General features: G+C 43.0%; 1 protein-coding gene across 3 annotated transcripts; it reads left to right on the forward strand.

Annotated features, from left to right (window-relative positions):
• Positions 1-465: 465 nt before the first annotated feature.
• peli3 (pellino E3 ubiquitin protein ligase family member 3) lies at positions 466-18455 on the forward strand. 3 transcript variants are annotated; one of them, XM_040181614.2, is made up of 7 exons: positions 466-1269; positions 12441-12641; positions 12965-13094; positions 13593-13694; positions 14037-14261; positions 16564-16752; positions 17610-18455. In XM_040181614.2, the coding sequence occupies exons 1-7, from the start codon at positions 911-913 to the stop codon at positions 18207-18209; spliced, it is 1806 nt and encodes a 601-aa protein (XP_040037548.2). In that variant the 5' UTR covers positions 466-910; the 3' UTR covers positions 18210-18455. The 3 variants fall into 3 exon arrangements, with proteins under 3 accessions (XP_040037548.2, XP_040037549.2, XP_040037551.1); XM_040181615.2 differs by having other exon boundaries at positions 12444-12641; XM_040181617.2 differs by lacking the exon at positions 466-1269 and adding an exon at positions 1302-1435.
• Positions 18456-19416: the final 961 nt, after the last annotated feature.

Below are 19416 nucleotides of genomic sequence, written 5' to 3' on the forward strand. Positions count from 1 at the left end.
ACCATCATGCAACCATAGGCCTATACAACACTGCACACATTATTGCATTCCTGGACACCTTACATGACATGCTCACTGTTCAGAGACCAGAGCATACTCGATATGTCATCATATGGGACAATGTTAGTTTCCATAGGGCTGCTTTGGTCCGCAACTGGTTTACGGACCACCCATTCTTCATGGCACTCAACCTCCCTCCATACTCTCCATTCTTAAATCCCATCGAGGAGTTCTTCTCTGCTTGGCGCTGGAAGGTGTACGACCGTCATCCTCATCAACAGGTAGCCTTGTTTGCAGGCAATGGAGGTGGCATGTGGAGATATTGACCAGGCATCATGTCAGGCCTGGATACGGCATTCAAGGAGATATTTTCCCCGGTGCCTTGGACTGGAGGATATCGCATGCGATGTGAACAAAATTTTGTGGCCGGACCCAGAAAGATGACATGATGTAAGCTGATTGTCTTTTTTTTTTTTTGTAACTATTTTGTGTTCTGACTTTGTCTTGGTTTTGATGAGTGTGAATAAACACCAATACTTGAAGTTTGGATCCTTGTATGTTTACATGACACTATGACAAAAGTATGACCTCAAATTGACATTTGTACACAGAGAAAGCAAAATGAATACAAAAAGTGTTTTGTTGGCACATTGTGTGCTTAGTAGATGATGCCTTGTGTTTACTGTTTGATACGAAAACACCATTTTTACGAAGGTGTGAAGAGTTAATCTAGCTGTGTTCGCTTTTGCAAGAGAACTACAATGTTTTGATAATTGGGTAAACGGTTTTCTTATTTGTGTGTAGGGTTTTGCAAAAATAGCCAATAGTTACAAAAAATGTGCTTAAGCAATCAGAAAAAACTGTAATAAATCCATGAACGCACCAGAGTTGGGATCCCCGAAATTACTGGATGTACCTAAAGGCAGCACAATATTGGTGCGATAAATGCCTTTTAGCGAGAAACAGAAACAGAGCGAGAGAGAGAGGCAGGCGGGACATCGGGCGGTCTGCTCTTACATCCAACAGGAGTGAACTGGTCGCAGACTCCGGTGTAACGGAGGAGCTACACCCTGTGCTGCTTCTTGTTCTTCCACTTCTCCTCCTCCTCCTCCTTCCTCTCCGCTCGTCCTCTCCATCCCTCCGCTCGCCAGGCCGCACGGGGACTGACGGAACCCGCTCCCAGACGCAAGCGCCCACCCGCCCACCCAGAAGGAAGAATAACGCACAGATCCGAGCCAGTCCCGGACCTTCGTTGGCAAATATCAGCGGGTAGGGCCCCGTTTATCTGCTTCCCCTCCATCAGCTGTCTCGCATTGGTCCCGTCCCGCAGGAGCCGATGGCCTGCTGTCCGCTTTGCTGCTCTTCCAGCGACACCATTTGCGTTAAAGTCATATTTTTGTATGTGGATTTATCGCCCGACGTGAATCTTTATGAGGTAAATCTAAATTGACCCGTGATGGCGAACTGGAAGTGACGCAAAATGGGGCTACGATCTTACTTTCTTTCATTTTGCTTCATTATTACGCTTTGTTTTTTTTGGTTTATCCCGACACCACTGCTGTGTGTGTGAGTGTGTGTGTGTGTGTGTGTGTGTGTGTGTGTGTGTGTGTGTGTGTGTGTGTGTGTGTGTGTGTGTGTGACTGGGAGACGTGTGTTTGTGCGTAAGCAGGGCGTGCGTATGCTCGTGGCAGTGTGCGCTGTTTGTGCGGTGGAATCCCTCCTTGTACAAACTCGTCCGTCACGATGGACACGAAGCCTGTTTATGTCGCCGGCACCTGACATTTCCATGTTAAAAATGGGTGGGAAATGATTCAATTTTGCGTGGATCACACATTGCCCCCCATGTGCAAGGCCGATCCGGTTACTACACTGTCGTGGCTTGATAGAGAGCAGGAGAAGAAGTAGGTATGCATCCATCCATCCATCCACACGCAGCGTGGCTTGTGGGAACACGCAATCCGCTGCAATCCGCACGGCGCAGCAGGAGTAATGAGGGGGGGGCAGAGGCCATGTTTGTATCATCTGGACCCGAAACGAAGCCCTCTGGCGCACTAACATCTCCGTGTAATATTCCCCTGCTTCTGGATGGTTCTGGGATGCTTTCAGGAGGAGAGGATCGGTGGGAATATTGAGGGGTAATGAGCTCATAATGGCTCACAACACACACACACACACACACACACACACACACACACACACACACACACACACACACACAAAAAGTAGTAGCAGTGGAGCTTTTCTGCTATTCATGATCCAGCAAAATTGTGTTTTTTTGTAGCTTGCTGTAGAAATGACAGTATAGACACATTGTCCTTAACATGCATGGGGATGTTTTGGTAAGGGGTGAGCGATGCTCAAATATGTAAAACCAGTTGGTACGGTGGGTGTTTTCCACTTCTGCATCAATGGATGTGATGTAGGAATGTATGAACATGTATGTTTCTAGACAGAAGAGATATAACACAATATTTCTATCTAGTAAAAAGTGGTATTGGTTCACATTAAAACCCACTTGTGTTTGCTCAAGTTGTGTTTGGTTGCCACAGCCTCACTTGGTCTGGTGTTACCAGTAGCCAGCGGCTGTCTGTTAGCCAACAGAATTAATGTAACTTTATAACTGACTTCTTTCTGTGCCTGTGTTACACTTTGGTTTGGTCATCAAACTGCCGGGCCAACCTTAAAGGGGTACCCTGTTGTCAAAAGCACGACATCGACAGTGATTGTTTCTCAATAAAACATGGCTTTTTTTTCAGGTTTAAACAGAGCGAGAAAACAAACTTTTCACTCTAAAATCTTTTGAAATAAACACAAGATAAACAACCGATACGTCGTAGCCTCCGCCATACTCCATCGCTACTACTGGCACGGAAAATGAAAGGTAAATAGTTCTGAGCCAAATTACTAATTTCACTATCAGAATTTGAGCAATTTAGTTTGATAACATTCATACAGTCCAGTAGATTGGCTGTTGAACTTTTTATTCCCATTCAAGTTAGCACAAGGTCAGCTGTAAGATGCCATCTTACAGCTCTCCGCAGTAAGATGGCCTACAAAAATACCATGTATACTGTAAATATTCTCTCTTGATTTATTCCCTCAGCAAACATTGTAAACATGAGTATATGGTCTCAATCTACCGCATGTTTATTTAGTAAACGATGGTCCATTTAGAGTCAAACAGACCACAAAGCACAGGATGCTTTACCTGTCGACCAGATTAAGCCTGTTGTCTTACTGTGATTCACAGGTTGCTGCTGCTACGTCTCTCCTCAGCATTACAAACCTTTCTTGACTTTGGCTTTGTTTGGAAGTCTGTTATTATGAGTACCACTTAAAGCAGTGACCAGTGATGGCGGTAAATAAAAGCTAAATTACTACTCACTAAATCTCTTCTAGTTGTATCAGCAGTTGGTGTAGCCGTAGTTTTTGTCATAAGCCTGTTGCATCATTACCTATTATCACAGGTTTTAGCAATAGTGTCAGCAATAGTAACAGTATTACCAGTGCATTAATAGTATTAGTAGTGGGATAGTACATTATCAGCATTAAACTCACTGATAGAAGCAGCAGCGGCAGGACCACAAGCATTAGTGCTGGTAGGGTTAGCGCCATCCATCCAAATCAATAGTAGTAGCAGTTTAGTATTGTTTGGAGCACTAGTTGTATTAGCTAAAATAACAGCAATAATATCTCATAACAGTAAGGACACAGTAGACTTCAAAGGGAGATAGAAACAGTATTGAACTGATTCTTTTGAATTGTGATACAGCTGTTTAAAGCTCTTGAAACAGAGGAAATCAATGTTAATGTTACCTATTATTATTATTACTTAGTTTACCAAATACCGCCATAATTAAATCCAAAACTAGTATAAAATAAAACTCTAATCCACAAAATGTTTTATGGTCTCCAAAACCACTGTTTGGCGATTTTGTGTGTATGTGTGTGTGTCTGTGACAGAGAGATGAGGTAACTCGGTAGCAACCCACCTGTCAGGCTCTCACAAAGACCAAGAGGTCAAACTGAGAGGAGGCGAGTCGGACGATTTAAAACAACAGGAAAGTAGTTTTGAGCCGCTGTTAAACTGTTCCAAAGTGCCTCCTCCAGCTTTAGTTTGAGCTCATTTCAACATGAAGCCTATTCTCTTTAAGATTTCCTACATTCACACGTTTTGGTTTAAAACCCACATAAAATTAATTAATTTAAACTATAAAATTACTGGTCAACTATAATCTACTGATAATTTTGAGTCACTTTTGAAAAACGAAACATTTATTTCTCTGATTAAACCTTCTTAGATGTGAATATTTTCTGGTTTTGTTCATCCCTCAAGATAGTGGACGTTGACATGAGGGCAAAATAAAACATTTAAGCACCTCATCTTTGACTGTGTGGATTATAGACAAAACAACCATATGGATCCATCGACACTGAAAATCTTTCTGCAGGGTGGCAGGAAGTTCCTGTTGTTGTGAAGAGCAGAGTCTAAGCTTCATTCTTTTACGGTATGTTAATAGTTATGTGGAACAAAACAAGCTAATCAGCAAAGGAATGACGTTACCCGACCAGCAGGTGAATGTGAATGTCAGTGGACTCCGTGTCTTCCCGTCCAGACTACCACTTTACCACTTGTTCAAACTCATTTTACACTTACAGCTGCATGTAAACGGGACTCTTGGTAGAACAAAATCTTGGTTGCCTGTAAACGTACTGAACGGTATTCTTCGGGAGATCTCTGCAGCCGGCCGTCATTGGTGTCACTCAGAAACCTTATCGTGACCTTTAAATAGCCGTGATTTTGCGTCTGCTTCGCTGTCAGCTGTCTGCATCTCTAGTTGAGTGCCTCTTCTGATTGCAGCGAGTAGTGCTATGTATTAGTGCGATATTCAAATAGAGCCCATGTTTGCTCGAGGTGTGTTATTCTCTCTGTCTGAGCATTTCTTCATTTCACAGCTTTCTTGCTATTTTTTCTTTTCTTATAGACAGAGATAGCATTGTCTAGCTAATGCTACAAACTTACCCAGAATGTAAACACTCAAAATAGGAATTATAATATTTCTATTTTATCTTCGACTTAATGACCTTCAAATCTAATAACCTTTCTTTGTCTTTTATGCTAATTACCAAATGTTTGTGTGCTACCGGTCCAAACAGACATTGTCTAGACGTTTGCATTTAGCTTAAAACACAACTGTGCCTAATAACAGCTTCGCAGAGCAGTTAGCCTTGGTTACACTCCCAGAAGAACGTATATATGCCTGCATGGATGTACCACAACAGACGTGTGGTGTATACAAGTTGGAGACATTTGGAGACCTTCAGTTCTGCTGAGTGAAGCCAATACTGAAGTTGCTTTCTCTTTTCTGATCAGCAGTCTGTAAGAAGACTGGTTGTATGAAAGTCGATAATATGACTCTACTCTCTTGATTTATTCCCTCAGTAACCATTGTAAACATGAGTTTGTGATCTCAATCTCATTTAGTTTTAAGTCTTCTTCTACACAACATAATGTTCCTTAAGTAACTTATGGTCCATTTAAAGTCAAATAGACCATAAAACAAAGTATGCTTTGGGGCAGGCCTACTATGATTGACAGGTCGCTGCTGCTACCAGAGACATATACTTATACTACTCTCTACTTCACTCCTCAGCATTCAAAATATGGTAAATGTTGTTCATTGACTGCAAAAAACGACAGCATGGCAACAACCGTAATCCAAGATATACATATATATATCCAAGAATAACTAACAAATAGCTCAAGGCTTCATACACACCTTCCACTAAACAATGGGTGACGTCACGATAACTGCATATACGTCTACAGTCCATGGCAGGGCTGCCCAATAGCTCGATCATTGTTGGGTTTCTTATATGCTGTTACATACATTTTCTCTCTATGTGTCTAGAGACAAAGCAAACGGTACCGCTGCATCAATCTCATTCACGCATTGCAATTTTAGCTCCACCGTATATCACAGATGCAGGTAGGAAGAAATGATGGCTTGATTCAGTGGTCAGGAACAAGATTCCATTTACATGAATGTAAATTCCCAAACATGATTTGAATCTTCACGTTTAATAGGCAAATGTAAGAGGAAAGACGGAGTGCAGACTGGATTCGGTAGTGGGGGAGGGTAACTGGGCGTTCATAACACTTGCTCGTAGGATGTGTACAGTCTAAAGAGTTACATAACTTGGAGCAGACGTGCTCTCTGGCTCTCTCGTGCTTTCAAATATAAAAACATAAACAACCAATCTGTGTGTCGGATCTGCTGTTTCATACATATGTTTTTTTAATTTGATCTAATATAACTGTGACTCTGTCTATGTAACCTACCAACCAAAAGCACAGTCTCATTTCCAGGAAAATGTTAAAACAGGTTGAATCTAAAAATAGTGTGATGAGTTTGGTCATGAGGCCATAATTCACTGCAGAGTTCATTTGTCAGGTGTATATTTAGCCCTCTGTTCATTTGTATCTGGAGGAGACAAATTTGACTCTTCCTTTCTTTCTCTCTTTTGTCTCTCTCTGTCTCTATCTCTCTCTACCACACACACTCGCCTGGCCTGCAGTGAGGTGTGAGAGAGAGAAGAGGAAAAGTGAGAAAAAACAAATGCAAAACAGGATGGATTGGGAGGGAGGGTTGTCTACAATATCAAAACCATTAAAGATATGTTATATCCTCAAATGGTCTCCAAAATGTTAAATCAGGTTCAATACAAAAGGATGTCATAGTCAACTGATACCGGTCTGTTTATCATTCTTTATGGAAATAAAAGTGGATTAGGTCCGACACCAATCATTTTGATATTAAAGTTAAGTAAGCAGCCCTTTATGTGCTGAATCATGTTGTTCTGTTCTGTTGGTTATTGTGTTTAATGATACATTACATTGGACTGTACAGAAACCAATACATCCAAGTTAATTGAAACCGTGACAGTATTTCTGCTACACTTTTCCATTTTCCAAATTTTTTCCATTAACTAAGGAAATAAAGGCTTACTTAGAGTTGTAATTCATGCCACTTTTTGTGGAGTTGAGAGAAAATCTTGTCATGGTCTGCCAGCAGGATACCTCTGTAGATTAATGCCTGTTTTAGAAATTATTACGTCTATATTTTTAATACATTACAATTAGGGCTATCAACATTAACATGTTAATCTATGCGATTGATGTGGCCGAGATTAATGCGATGAAATATTCTGACGCAACTTTGTTTACCTCCGATCCTCCGGTGTGCCAGTGTGTTAGATTTTAGAAGTAAAACAAACAGAGGAGCGGCATACAGCAGAGAACTGTGCAGAGGAATTCTAAAATACACACTTTCTAAAGTGTAAATTACTCAGCACTTGTAAGATTTACTCTTTATAAGAATAACAAACCTTTAATCGTGATTAATGGATTTCAAAATGTACGATTGATTTGTAATTTTTTTATTGACAGCCCTAATTACAATACATCTGCGTTTTAGTAAGTATTGCGACAGAGGCTCGCACTACTGTCCGTGTGTGTGTTTTTTGAATGGTGTCAAATGACAGAAATGGATGCAGGAGGCCCATGAGTCAAATCCTCCCTTTAAGATAAAACCGTGTTCATCCCAAAGGAAAATCTACTGCCAGAGATTCATCAGAGCTTACAACAGACTAATAAGAAAAAGAGAATAGGGAAAAAATATCCAAATATAAGAACAACTGAATAATTGTAATGAAGCAATCCTGACACTAAAAAAATATGTATTTACTGTATACTCAATCCTTAATTGAACAGAATCTCAGTTTTTTCTAATATAAGTGCAGGCTTATTGGTTTTGGTCTGTAACATTCCACTGTACTGAATCGCGGACACGAAGCTGTGCTGTGTGGTGGTGCGTCGGTTGGGTGATTGGTTCTGCGTGGTTTACAGGGCGGTGTTATTTGTAGTGTGTTGGGTTGTGTAATGCCGTGTGTCAGTGTCTTTAGCAGCAGCAGGTCCTACAAACCCTCCAGCCACTACACTCTGCTCCTATGGACTGCATTCGCTTTATCTATTCCTCTCTATTATTCGCTGGTTCCTTTGTCTTCCTTTGTTAGACAGCTTTTCTTTGTGTGTGTGTGTGTGTGTGTGTGTGTGTGTGTGTCTCTCTCTCTCTCTCCTCCTAGAGGATGTGGCTGCGAGTTGATTAGAAAATGCGTGGCATAGAAGAGGCAATCCATCACCCTGACAAAGAACGGCACTTCCACGCATGCGCTCACTCCTCTTACTCATTTCCCTCCTCCCTCTTCATCAACCTCACAGATCGTCCAAGCTTGTGTGTGAGACCAGCAGCATCTCACATTTGCCCCTCCTTTCATTTTATTCCCTTCACCTCTCCTTGCCCTTCAAATCCACTCCGCCTCTTCCGCCTCCTTACTGCCACATCCTTCCCCGTCTTGTCTAGATACCCTCATCCACCCATGACAGTCATGCCTATTTGGCTATTTTGGATTATCCTCATGGTGAACCTCAGTGAGATCATTTACAGTGCAGAGACAGAAAAGTGAAGAAATAAAAAAACGGCGGCAGGATTGCAGTGAAATATTGATTAATCCTTTCTGTGATATTGCTGTGGTGATTTCTACTCTATTAGAGCTGTTTTAAATATATGTAATGTTAAGAATCATTAACAGACCTTAACCATTGGGTTAAAACCTTTTCTCTTCTAGGAAGTACGTCCATCAGGAGATGGAGATGGAGTCCAGCTTTTACACAGTGCCTGTGTAAAAGCCACAGATTTGTTCATTATCAGTTGAAATTATATAGATTTTGTTTCCAAGCATAGGCCAGCAGACTCCTAGAGTGTCTTTTAGTACCACAAAAACGGCAGTGGTACCAACCTGTCAATCACGGTAGCCCCACCCTAGAAAATACCCTGTGTTATGGTCTATTAGAATCTAAATGGACCATCAGGAAACTAGAGACTGAGACCATAAACAAATACATAAATCATAAATCAATGGATTGGTTGCCTCAGTTTCCAGTTGCCATATGGCACTTAGGTTGTATTAAAACAAGTGATAGAAGGGGACACTTATGGACATTATGGCCTGTAAGGGATGCCTTGTATGGGATCGGGGATAAGTATTAGGAGAAAAAAAACTATTCCTCATTATCCTAATATGTACCAGATTGCAATGATGTTTGGATGATGCCGTTTGGCACTGAGTTTTTGTGGTGAATACTTTTGAGGCTATGAATACCTTTTTTTAAAGAACCATAGCCCTGGAAGTTCATCACAATAAATACAGCATTCTGCCAACCAGAGGGAGACCCCTTTTCTATTTCTTCTCCTTGCTCGTATTGTCCTCCCTCTCCCCTTCATTTGCTTCTGTCCATCCAGTCTCCACCTCTGCATTGCTTCCACCGCTCAATACCCAGCAAAGGCAACGGAGAGATTGGCTAATGAAATGGCCACTGGCTGCTTGAGTCGGCCTTCTGTAGTCCATCATCTGATTATGAAGAAGTTTTCTCCTCATCGGGCCCCGTCAGATGGCCAAAATCGGATCAGGTCTAAGAACGGCCATGCAGTACACTCACGGGAAGTGTAGTTTGTGTAGACAGGGATTGCAAGGGGCCGTTCCCTAATGCTGACACAGAAAAATCAAGACCGGAAGGAAGCGTCCAAGCATATGGGTATTTCCAATGTTATTACGTTCATACTCCCAGTATGGTTATCTAATCTGCTCAAAAGAGAGAACAAAGCTTGAAGGGCTTTTTCATGCTTTTGCACTGCTCGCTTTCAACCCTGTGTAGGTGGTCTCGCCCACTTTTGATTAATAATAGGCTTGAGCATTAAGAACAGGCTTAGAACCTGTGTGCAGAGATGGGGATTGAGGTTTGTTTGACTTGAGCGTATGTTGAGTCCAAGGTGTTTTAATGTAAATCCTTAGTTTGATCTGACATGACTGCAATGGAAAGCGTTTAAATACAATTTTAATAAAACTTTAATTGAAATAAAAGGCAGTGATTGTGAGCCGGCTCCACGTCTGTATGGTTAGTCTGGGCCTTCGGAGCTTACTTAAGAATATCAAATATAACAGTTTGTCGTTTGATGTTTATTTGGTGGTTAACTGCAAGAGTCTAGGGGACATTCTTTGTTTCAAACACTTCACTCCAGACTCCTTATCTGAAACCAGAAGTCACAAAGTGTAAATCATCACTACAGGTAAAATGGCACATATGTCTTAGAGAATAAACCGGGTTCATAGATAGGGATCCGTTAATCTGCCTTTGTGGAAATATCTGGATCACTTGACCCTACCCAATCCTATTAGGAAGGGCCGGCTGTGTTCTTGAAGCCCTGAGTCAGCAAACAGAATGCACTCCAGTCAAAATGAAGAGGATGACAATTACCAGAAGAGCCAACGTCACAACGACTTGAGCCGGTCAACCATCCTCTGCTGCAACAGTGACACACATTCAGCTGTTTATTCCTGAACATTTGCTGGCTATTTTGAGGGTCTATCACAGGGATGAAAAGTTTAAGGTCTGGAAATAATATTAGCAGGCCGATAACTAAATGGTTGGAGATGACCGCAACTTTCACATAGCCAATATAAAGATCCAAATGTTAATATATATAATTAAAATGAATGATACATTACCATTGCTAATAGATAAAGGTCTGTAATCGAGCAATATATTAGCATGGCCAATTGCTAAACGTCTGGAAATAAACAATATATCAATATATTAGCATGACCAATAGATAAAGGTCTGGAAATTACCGATATATAAGCATGGTCGATGGCTATAGGTCTTGAAGTGAATGATAAAGTTTATTAGCATGGCTAGTATCAGGATTTAATAGGGGCCCATTTATGCACCTAATTGATAAAAAAATAAATCAAGTGCTGAATCATTGCTGTTAGCAGGCTTCTTAGCTGTGTGTGTGTGTGTGTGTGTGTGTGTGTGTGTGTGTGTGTGTGTGTGTTGACGTTTTGAAAGATAGTATCTTAGTTCGCAATTCAGAAAGGCAAACGTAATGGGGAGCGCTGGCCAACTGTTAACGCTGGACAGTAAACAGAATCCCTCGCTTCTTTTTGTAAGGAAATAGCAATAACTGCCGGTTTGCATCAAATCGGCTTCCCATTAACACGTTACCACAATGATTGTTGCTCCCTCGAGAGATCAATCAAACTGGCAGGTTTTCAGCTAATAGGCTGGCGGTTTCTTTTTCAGATATTCGGCCAGTCATGTATACACTCGTGTTCCTCATGATAGGTTTTAATTGGGAAACAGCGGCACAAACACTAACGTCACAGACACACACACACACACACACACACAATGTGATCCTTGTGTGAAAGAGATATAAAGCTTTGCAATTTGTCACAACCACACTATAAAAAACAACCTATAGAATCTACTGTGAGGAAACAATTTGCACTCGGTTTGTTTGGGTAGATTTCACCACATTTTTAAAGTGAAGCGTAACTACGTTTTACAATAACATGTACTAAAATAAATTAGGTAGAGTCTACCTCATATTTAGCAACACTTTATACAACTGATTACTTACAAAAAGTAGCTAATATTAACACCAGATTGTAAGCACTTAATACCTTAATAATTAATAATTAAATTGAACAGTATTACTTATTAATCACTACTCAATCAGGGAAGGTAAGTTTTACTTAAAAATATTTTTTATTAGGCTGCAGTTGTTACTGTTGAAAAATAGGTAGTGTAGGTGGAATAATTATACATTTGTTTGCTTACTAATACACTTTTTAAAATGTAAACGATTTTCATGGGTATAATTAATTACAGTGCAGCTGGTCTGTCGAGTCCCTCACTATCTCAGTTCTGATTATACCAAAGCTAACAGCTAACATTAACATAGGTTACATTAACTCATGCTCTCAAGCTATTAAATACATTATATTGGTCTCATTTAAATTAAAACACCATCATGGATGTATAAACAAAATCATATTTTTTATTGGATTAGCATTCTTTATGTAAACCCCCAAAATTCTGAAAATGTGTTTCATTTACAAAAATCTTTGTAGTTGCACTTGTTTGAACCCATTATGCAAGTGTGACCCCAAATACATCTCAATGTGAAATCATCCCTGTGTATATTCATATTCATAATGATGTAATGTGCTGGTTATGTAAATGCACCTTTATTGAATCTTTGTTGAGTATCTACTTACAATCCAAAGTTGAAATACTTTGTTTATATATTGTTTATTTCTATCTAGAAACCAGCTAGCTAGAAACGCATGCTGTGAGTTCACAAGGATTTCCTTTTTTTCTGCCATAACCTCTGTGAGGTATCATCCCGTGTTTATTGCATACTATGGTGACAAGTTTAGCAGTAACAAAAAAAACCTCATCCTGGCACTTCACACTGTATATCTCTTGCCTTTCTCTCTTTCTCTCTCTCAAACCCTCATTCTTGCCTCCCCAGCAGCGAGCCCCAGTTGTGGCCGGTGGGCATGGTTTTGGAGGGCAGCTCAGAGGCGCTGTGTCCCCCCCCATCTCTAGAGCTGCGCCCGTCCTGCAACAAGAGCCAGCCCTCGCCTCCTCTGGGCTCAAGCTCGCAACCCCACGACGGAGTTTTCCCTGAGGACAAGGAGCCCGTCAAGTACGGCGAGCTCATCGTCTTAGGGTGAGTGAGATATTGAAGGGCCAATCCTTGCTGAAGTACATTGTGTTTAAGAGTCTGACTGTAGATTAGTATAAGTTTGCGATGTTCAGGGGGGGGGCAGTACCTGCCACCAACATCCATCCAATCAATGCCTCTCTGTGGCCAGCGCATCATGTGCCTATATTTTATGCAAGTTTTTTATGAACACATCTATCCAGGCAAAGCTTTACTTATTTAATATCTACAGTATATATGACATTTATCACCTCTTAGAATAAAAGAAAAAGTATTTATCATCAATCCAGTTATTAACATTATTACAATGATCTTCTCATGCTTCACAGGCACAATGGGTCGCTGGCCAATGGAGACAAGGGTCGCAGAAGAAGTCGCCTGGCCCTCTATAAGAGACCTAAAGCCAATGGGGTCAAACCTGATGTCATCCACAATGTCTCAACCCCTCTGGTGTCAAAGGTGAGTTCACAGCTCGGCCTCCTGACTCGGACAAGAATCTTTGTTCCAGAATTTGCCAGGTTTTGGCAAATTAATGTTAAATCAACAAATACATTTTGTTTTAGTTTATTTCATGGTTATTTGTTATCTAGTGTTATCTAAAGAAAACTAATTTTAAGACTAAATACCAGTTGATGGCGTTTTGAATACCAAATAATTTAACTTTTAAAATGAATAGAATTGGCTGTTCTGTATTCTTTCTTTACATCTGAGATTGACGTATGTTAGCATTGTGAACATATTAGCTTTCCTATCTGTATGCGTGTACTCATAATACAATGCATTGTATCGTATGATTTCTCTCTCATAACAATAAATCAGCTGATGATAAGATGTAATATTATTTGGAGCTGGCATTGTCCCTCTGGAACAGGAAATGTCCTCTGGTAGATTGTGCTGGAGGCCGGACCTTCAGCTCTCCTTGTCATGTGACCTGGATAATGTCTCTTCTGTTGGCAGGCACTCAGCAACAAAAGCCAGCACAGCATATCCTACACATTGTCACGGAGCCACTCTGTCATTGTGGAGTACACCCATGACACCAACACAGACATGTTTCAGGTCAGTGTTTGCCACACACACACTCGCAAAGACTAGTGCCAGTGTAAACAATATTTACACAATAATTATGAAATAATAAGTAGACCAAAGATGTGGAAACCCCCTCCAATGGGGTATAGTTGTGACACAACGGCTCTTTTAGTGACCATTGAGGAAAGCATTCGGTGATGGATGATTTAATATTCCAAGTCTCAAAGACAAGTACTGCTAATAGAACCTGCATGGCTAAATACCCATGTGAGTAGGAAAATACGTTTAGTCAAGCTAACAAATATGATTATCTACGGTTCATCTTCTGGTCACGTTTTTATGATATTGATTCTTCTCTCTGGGTTCTGTCAGATTGGTCGGTCCACAGAGAGCATGATCGACTTCGTGGTGACGGACACTGCGGGCAGCAGCAGTGGCCAGGGTGGGGGCTCAGCAGGGGAGGGCGGCGGCGGAGGCCAGTCAGCCCAGAGCACCATCTCCCGCTACGCCTGCCGCATCATGTGCGAGCGCAGCGCTCCCTACACAGCCCGCATCTATGCCGCTGGCTTCGACTCCTCCAAGAACATCTTTCTGGGGGTGAGTGTTCTCCCTAGTGGGCACCAGGCTTCTCCTGGTCAAAACCGCTCTGGGACCAGTAACCACGGTAACTGTCGTTAGAGCAACATTGGGGACGAGACTCTGCCTCCCACGGGTCCATAGCTATAAGGACGGGTGTCACTGTATGTGACCTGTATCAAGGGAGCATGGGAGAAGAAGGAGCAGTGTTGCAGCTCTATGTGTGTCTGTGTTGATGTGTCAGTCAACACCATGTTATAATATTTGGAGAGCTCTGTCATGTGCCATCAGGCTGACTTAGCACTCCTCTGCTGGGCTCCATCTCGCTGTTTTTCTAGTTCAATGGGCCCTGGAACCTTTGCTTGCCAAATTTTCGCTTACAGCTAGTGGGCAAATATATATAACTGAATATTGGAATGGCATTTAATGAATGTTATTTGTTTTCCAATGAACAAACCATAGAATAGTCATATTTCTCTATACTGTACTCAGTTATCACACTTCTTGATATTTAAGCTTCCAAAGGTCTGTGGCTGGATGCTGGCATGGCGAATCTTCTAAAACGTCACATCTAGGTGCACAGAAGCCATGCAAGCCAATACCAGCCCCTTGTCATGATTGCAGGACGTCATCCAATGCAAGATTTATTAGGAACCCCGACAACTAGGCCAGCAGTCAAGGATATAACGTCATCAACCAGTGCTCAGCTCAACACACACACACATTGTGACGGAGGCTTCAGGACTGCATCCACACTCATACAGGGAACAAATATAGTCCTTTTCATTCCAATTCAAGGTCTGACGCACTGAACAGAAAAATATGGGATTATGCAATTTTTGATTAATAATGCATGGTGAGTTTCAGTACTTAAGATTTTGTTACTAATGTCTGGCATCGTTGTATGAAAAGACGCTGAGGATACGATAGCGTGCGTTCCTTCGGTTGAATAAGCCATCCTTAACATAAGGTTGAGCAGCAAAGATCTTGTTCTAACCTCATACGTTTGCAAATGGTAGCTAACAGGGGAGGACTCCTGCAGCGTATTGCCACCATGACCGCTTTAACCTTGTGGTTAGTATACAGCACGGACTTGTGTTGTAAAAGCCTTGAGTTTGCCAATTTTGCCCGCTCCAACTTTGATTATGGTTGTTGCCATATTGTAGTTCATGCAGCCAATGAACCACATATTTTTGTATTCACTGTATTTTTCAGTGACATACAGATGCCGTGTACAGCTGTGGTAGCAGCAGCGACCTGTCAATCACTGTAAGCCAGCCCTAAAGCCAGCCCCCGCTTAATAGTCTGTTTGACATAGTTTACTAAATGAACATCACGACCAGAGGAGTCGTGGTCACCAGAGATAATGCAAGTTAAAGACATTTCTGCATTGGCTTCACAGGTTGCTGCCTGCTCCACTAGTGCTGCCTTTATTTGCGTGTGGACGTAATTTAAGCAATTAATCTTTAAGGGTTTGATTTTACTACACAATTATTTTTTTAAACTTAAGTAATTAAGTCTTCATTTTGATTTGTTATTCAATAAGAATCATTTTCCAAGAGGTATGGTGTGTTGGATGAGGGTTTGTAAACCAGTGGAGCAAAAAAAACAGCCAGTCCCTAAATGTCTGTGTTGTTTGGTGCAGAGCAGAATACAGCAGCTCTATCAGAGCGATTCCCTTAGCTAAGCTGCATGGGGACACTTAAAAGAAAGTGCAGAGTTGGTGATCACTTGTCTTTACGGGTTCTCCTTTACAAGCGACACATTTCATTTAAGCCAATTCATATGGTGTAATAAGAGAATTTTTAAAGGACCTGTGTGTAGGATCTAGTGGCATCTAACGGGAAGGATGCGGATTGAAGCGAAAGTTTGGTTTGGTTATTGTTCACTATAAAACATAGTCATAGTAGTCTAACCAATGGACTGTAAAGATTTTTCTAAAACGTTCTTTGACCTTGCAACAGAAATGTCAATCACATACAGTCCTCTCTCCTCCGGCAGCTCCTTATACCTCACTGCAAACCTTTTCCTTTACAACTGCCTTGGCTCTTTAAAATATCTATTTTTAATGAAGCTACACACAGGCCAGAAATGTGCTGTTTCACTTGTGTTCATTATACACCCTTTCTTTCCCCCAGGAATGGGTTCTTTCTCAGGCGTGGGCGCGTCTCCCTGCATTAGTCAGTACAGTAGTCATTGTGTTCTCAGCTAAATATAGCAGTAGAGAACAGCAACTTTAGCGGTTCTCCGAGCCAGCCACCTCTGACACCTTCCTCCACTATCATCCCTGTGAGCCTCCGATGTGTTGCTGTGTGTCCCTCAGGAGCGCGCCGCCAAATGGAGGACGTCGGACGGCCTGATGGACGGCCTGACCACCAACGGGGTGCTGGTGATGCACCCTGCGGGGGAGTTCGTGTCTGAACCCGCTCCGGGTGTCTGGAGGGAAATCTCTGTTTGTGGAAACGTCTTTGCCCTGAGGGAGACTCGCTCAGCCCAACAAAGGGGAAAACTGGTAAGATGGACGGGGCTGATGGAAAAAGAGTTGTACGTTTTCTCCAAAATACTCACAAAGTTCGAGGTCACTGACCTCAATAAGACCCATCAGCTGTGTGGATTTCTGCAGAAATTGGCACAAACATAATGCAATGAAGTGAACGTCCTCCTTCCGCAGAAGGTAGGAAAAAAAGTCCTTTACAATGCACCAGGGTCTTGTCCCTTTTCCCTATTGGTGTAAACTTGCAGGGGACAGTGGCTTTTGGATTTCTAAATAAATTCGCACCACCAGACATTTTCTGAAAATAAAAAGGGTTGTAAACCGGTCAGTTACCACAAACGTGTGAAGATTAGCAGCATGATCACCCCATCATAAAAAAAGGCTGAGCTTTCCTCCTCGCAGTCATTTTCCCACGAGAGGAGATCATTCGACCCCAAGAGTCTATAGATTCCTGCTCAGGGGTCAAAGGACAATTTTCTCAAGTTATTATTGAGAATCATCATTATTGTTAGATACCAACCTGCAAATGCAGTGTCATCCGCAAATGTGTACAACTGGACGGGGAGGGGAAAATGCAGTCTGTTTGTGTGTGTTTGTGAGTGTAGCGGTACGAGTACTCGCTGTCAACCACATGTTGACAACAACGGAAAGAAATCTATTCTCAACTGGTAATTCAATCTTTGAATGTCTACATGCTGATGATGACGGTAATGTGAGGGAACTCGCTTCCGATAGATGGCTTGTCAACTGGCTGTCAAAAACACAACTACTGCAGCACAGTGCCATCATGCGGAGCTTGGGAGGGGGACTTAACAAATCACTGTGTCTTCTTCTTCTCTTCCCCTGCTGCGTCCATCCTGTGTTCTCCTCTTGAGGTGGAAAACGAGTCAAACACCCTCCAGGATGGCTCTCTGATCGATCTTTGTGGGGCTACTCTGCTGTGGAGGACCCCTTCCGGACTGCGCCACACCCCCACCCTCAAACAGCTGGAGTCCCTTCGCCAGGAGCTGAACGCAGCCCGGCCCCAGTGTCCCGTGGGCTTCAATACGCTGGCCTTCCCTAGTCTGGCCCAGCGAGAGATCGTCGACAAGAAGCAGCCCTGGGTCTACGTCAACTGCGGCCACGTACACGGCTACCACAATTGGGGCTATCGTAAGGAGAAGGGTCCCGCCGGCCCCGGGGGCACGGCACCAGCCAGCACCGGGGAGAGGGAGTGCCCCATGTGCCGGCGAGTGGGCCCCTATGTGCCGCTGTGGCTGGGCTGTGAGGGAGGACTGTACCTGGACGCAGGCCCGCCTACTCACGCCTTCTGCCCCTGCGGCCACGTATGCTCAGAAAAGACAGTGGTCGGGTGGAGCCAGATCCCGTTGCCCCACGGCACCCACGCCTTCCACGCTGCCTGCCCCTTCTGTGGGACCTGGTTGACAGGGGAGCAGGGCCACATTAAACTCATCTTCCAAGGGCCCGTCGACTGACGACGACATCCGGGAGCCACGAGTGACGGCGGCCCGGGCGGAGGTAGACGCGTTCAGTAAATACCGTGTGCTGGAACCCAAATCTGAACACTCAAGTGTTGGACAAAAGAGAAAGCGCCGATGACGAATACCAGACGAGGACTGCTCACATGATGACCTGAATGTGCTGGGCAGTAGTAGACTGCCACAGCTTCAAATGGAACATGAGGTGTATGGTGAATCTGTAAATAAATCGTGTGGAAATCAGCAGGTGTTGAGTGATCTTTTTGTTCTTCTCTCTGAGTACCTGCTCACCCTCAGCCAACTCATCGCATCTCCATCAGCTGCAGGTTGCTAGGCTTTAATGCCTCTTCCTCCCCGTAGGAGACCCCTCACGCCGTAGTAGCAGCAGCCACACACACTACTACAAGCTGCACACTCGAAGCCTCACTGTTTGCAGTGCCCCAATAGGCTAAAAATACCTGAAGGTAATCATGCGCCCTATACCTCCCCAGCAGAGGAGGGGGGGTTAGGACAGAAATGTCATCTGAAGAGCAGCAGATCGCCTTTTCAACATCTAAGGAAATGTTCAAAGAAAACACTGACAAAGCATTTAAATGGCCCACATTCAAGGGCTCCATGAGGACCCACACCTCCAATTCCTGATGGAGGTGCAACACAGTTGTGTATTATCATGTGATACCTGCTGAAAGGGTCAGGCTGCAGAGCGGATGCAGAGGGCAGCTGCAATCCCACCCGGAGCGTCTGCAGGCTTTTTTATTCATCGGTGCCAAACCCTGGATAACAACTGCAAATGCTCAATGTCAAGTATCTGTTCATTTGCCCTCCGTGACTCAGTGATGTACAACAGCCGGGCTGCTCCTGCCTACACATGGTCAGCAGTGTGAGTGTGTCTGTGAAGCTCCATGGGGAGAGGCAGGGGAACAAATCAAGGGCGGCCTCCACGTGGAAGATCTACAGTATGGTTGCCAGGGTAACCGTTGTTTCCTGCAGCAGCGTCAGTAGACATCAACAGTGCACTCCTATGGCAAGCTGTGTAATAAACATCCCTGGTGGAAGTAGGCTTTCATTCAAATTGTAGATATCAGTCAATGTGCAAAATATGTCAACAAGTACCGGCTGGGTAGACCTCACATGGTGGAATGCATTGTTACACCCCCATAACAAAAAACATATGGAACTTCTGTGGAACCTGATATGAAAGTTG

This window comes from Gasterosteus aculeatus, chromosome 7, assembly GCF_964276395.1.
Source record: "Gasterosteus aculeatus chromosome 7, fGasAcu3.hap1.1, whole genome shotgun sequence".
Classification (NCBI taxonomy): Eukaryota; Metazoa; Chordata; class Actinopteri; order Perciformes; family Gasterosteidae; genus Gasterosteus; species Gasterosteus aculeatus.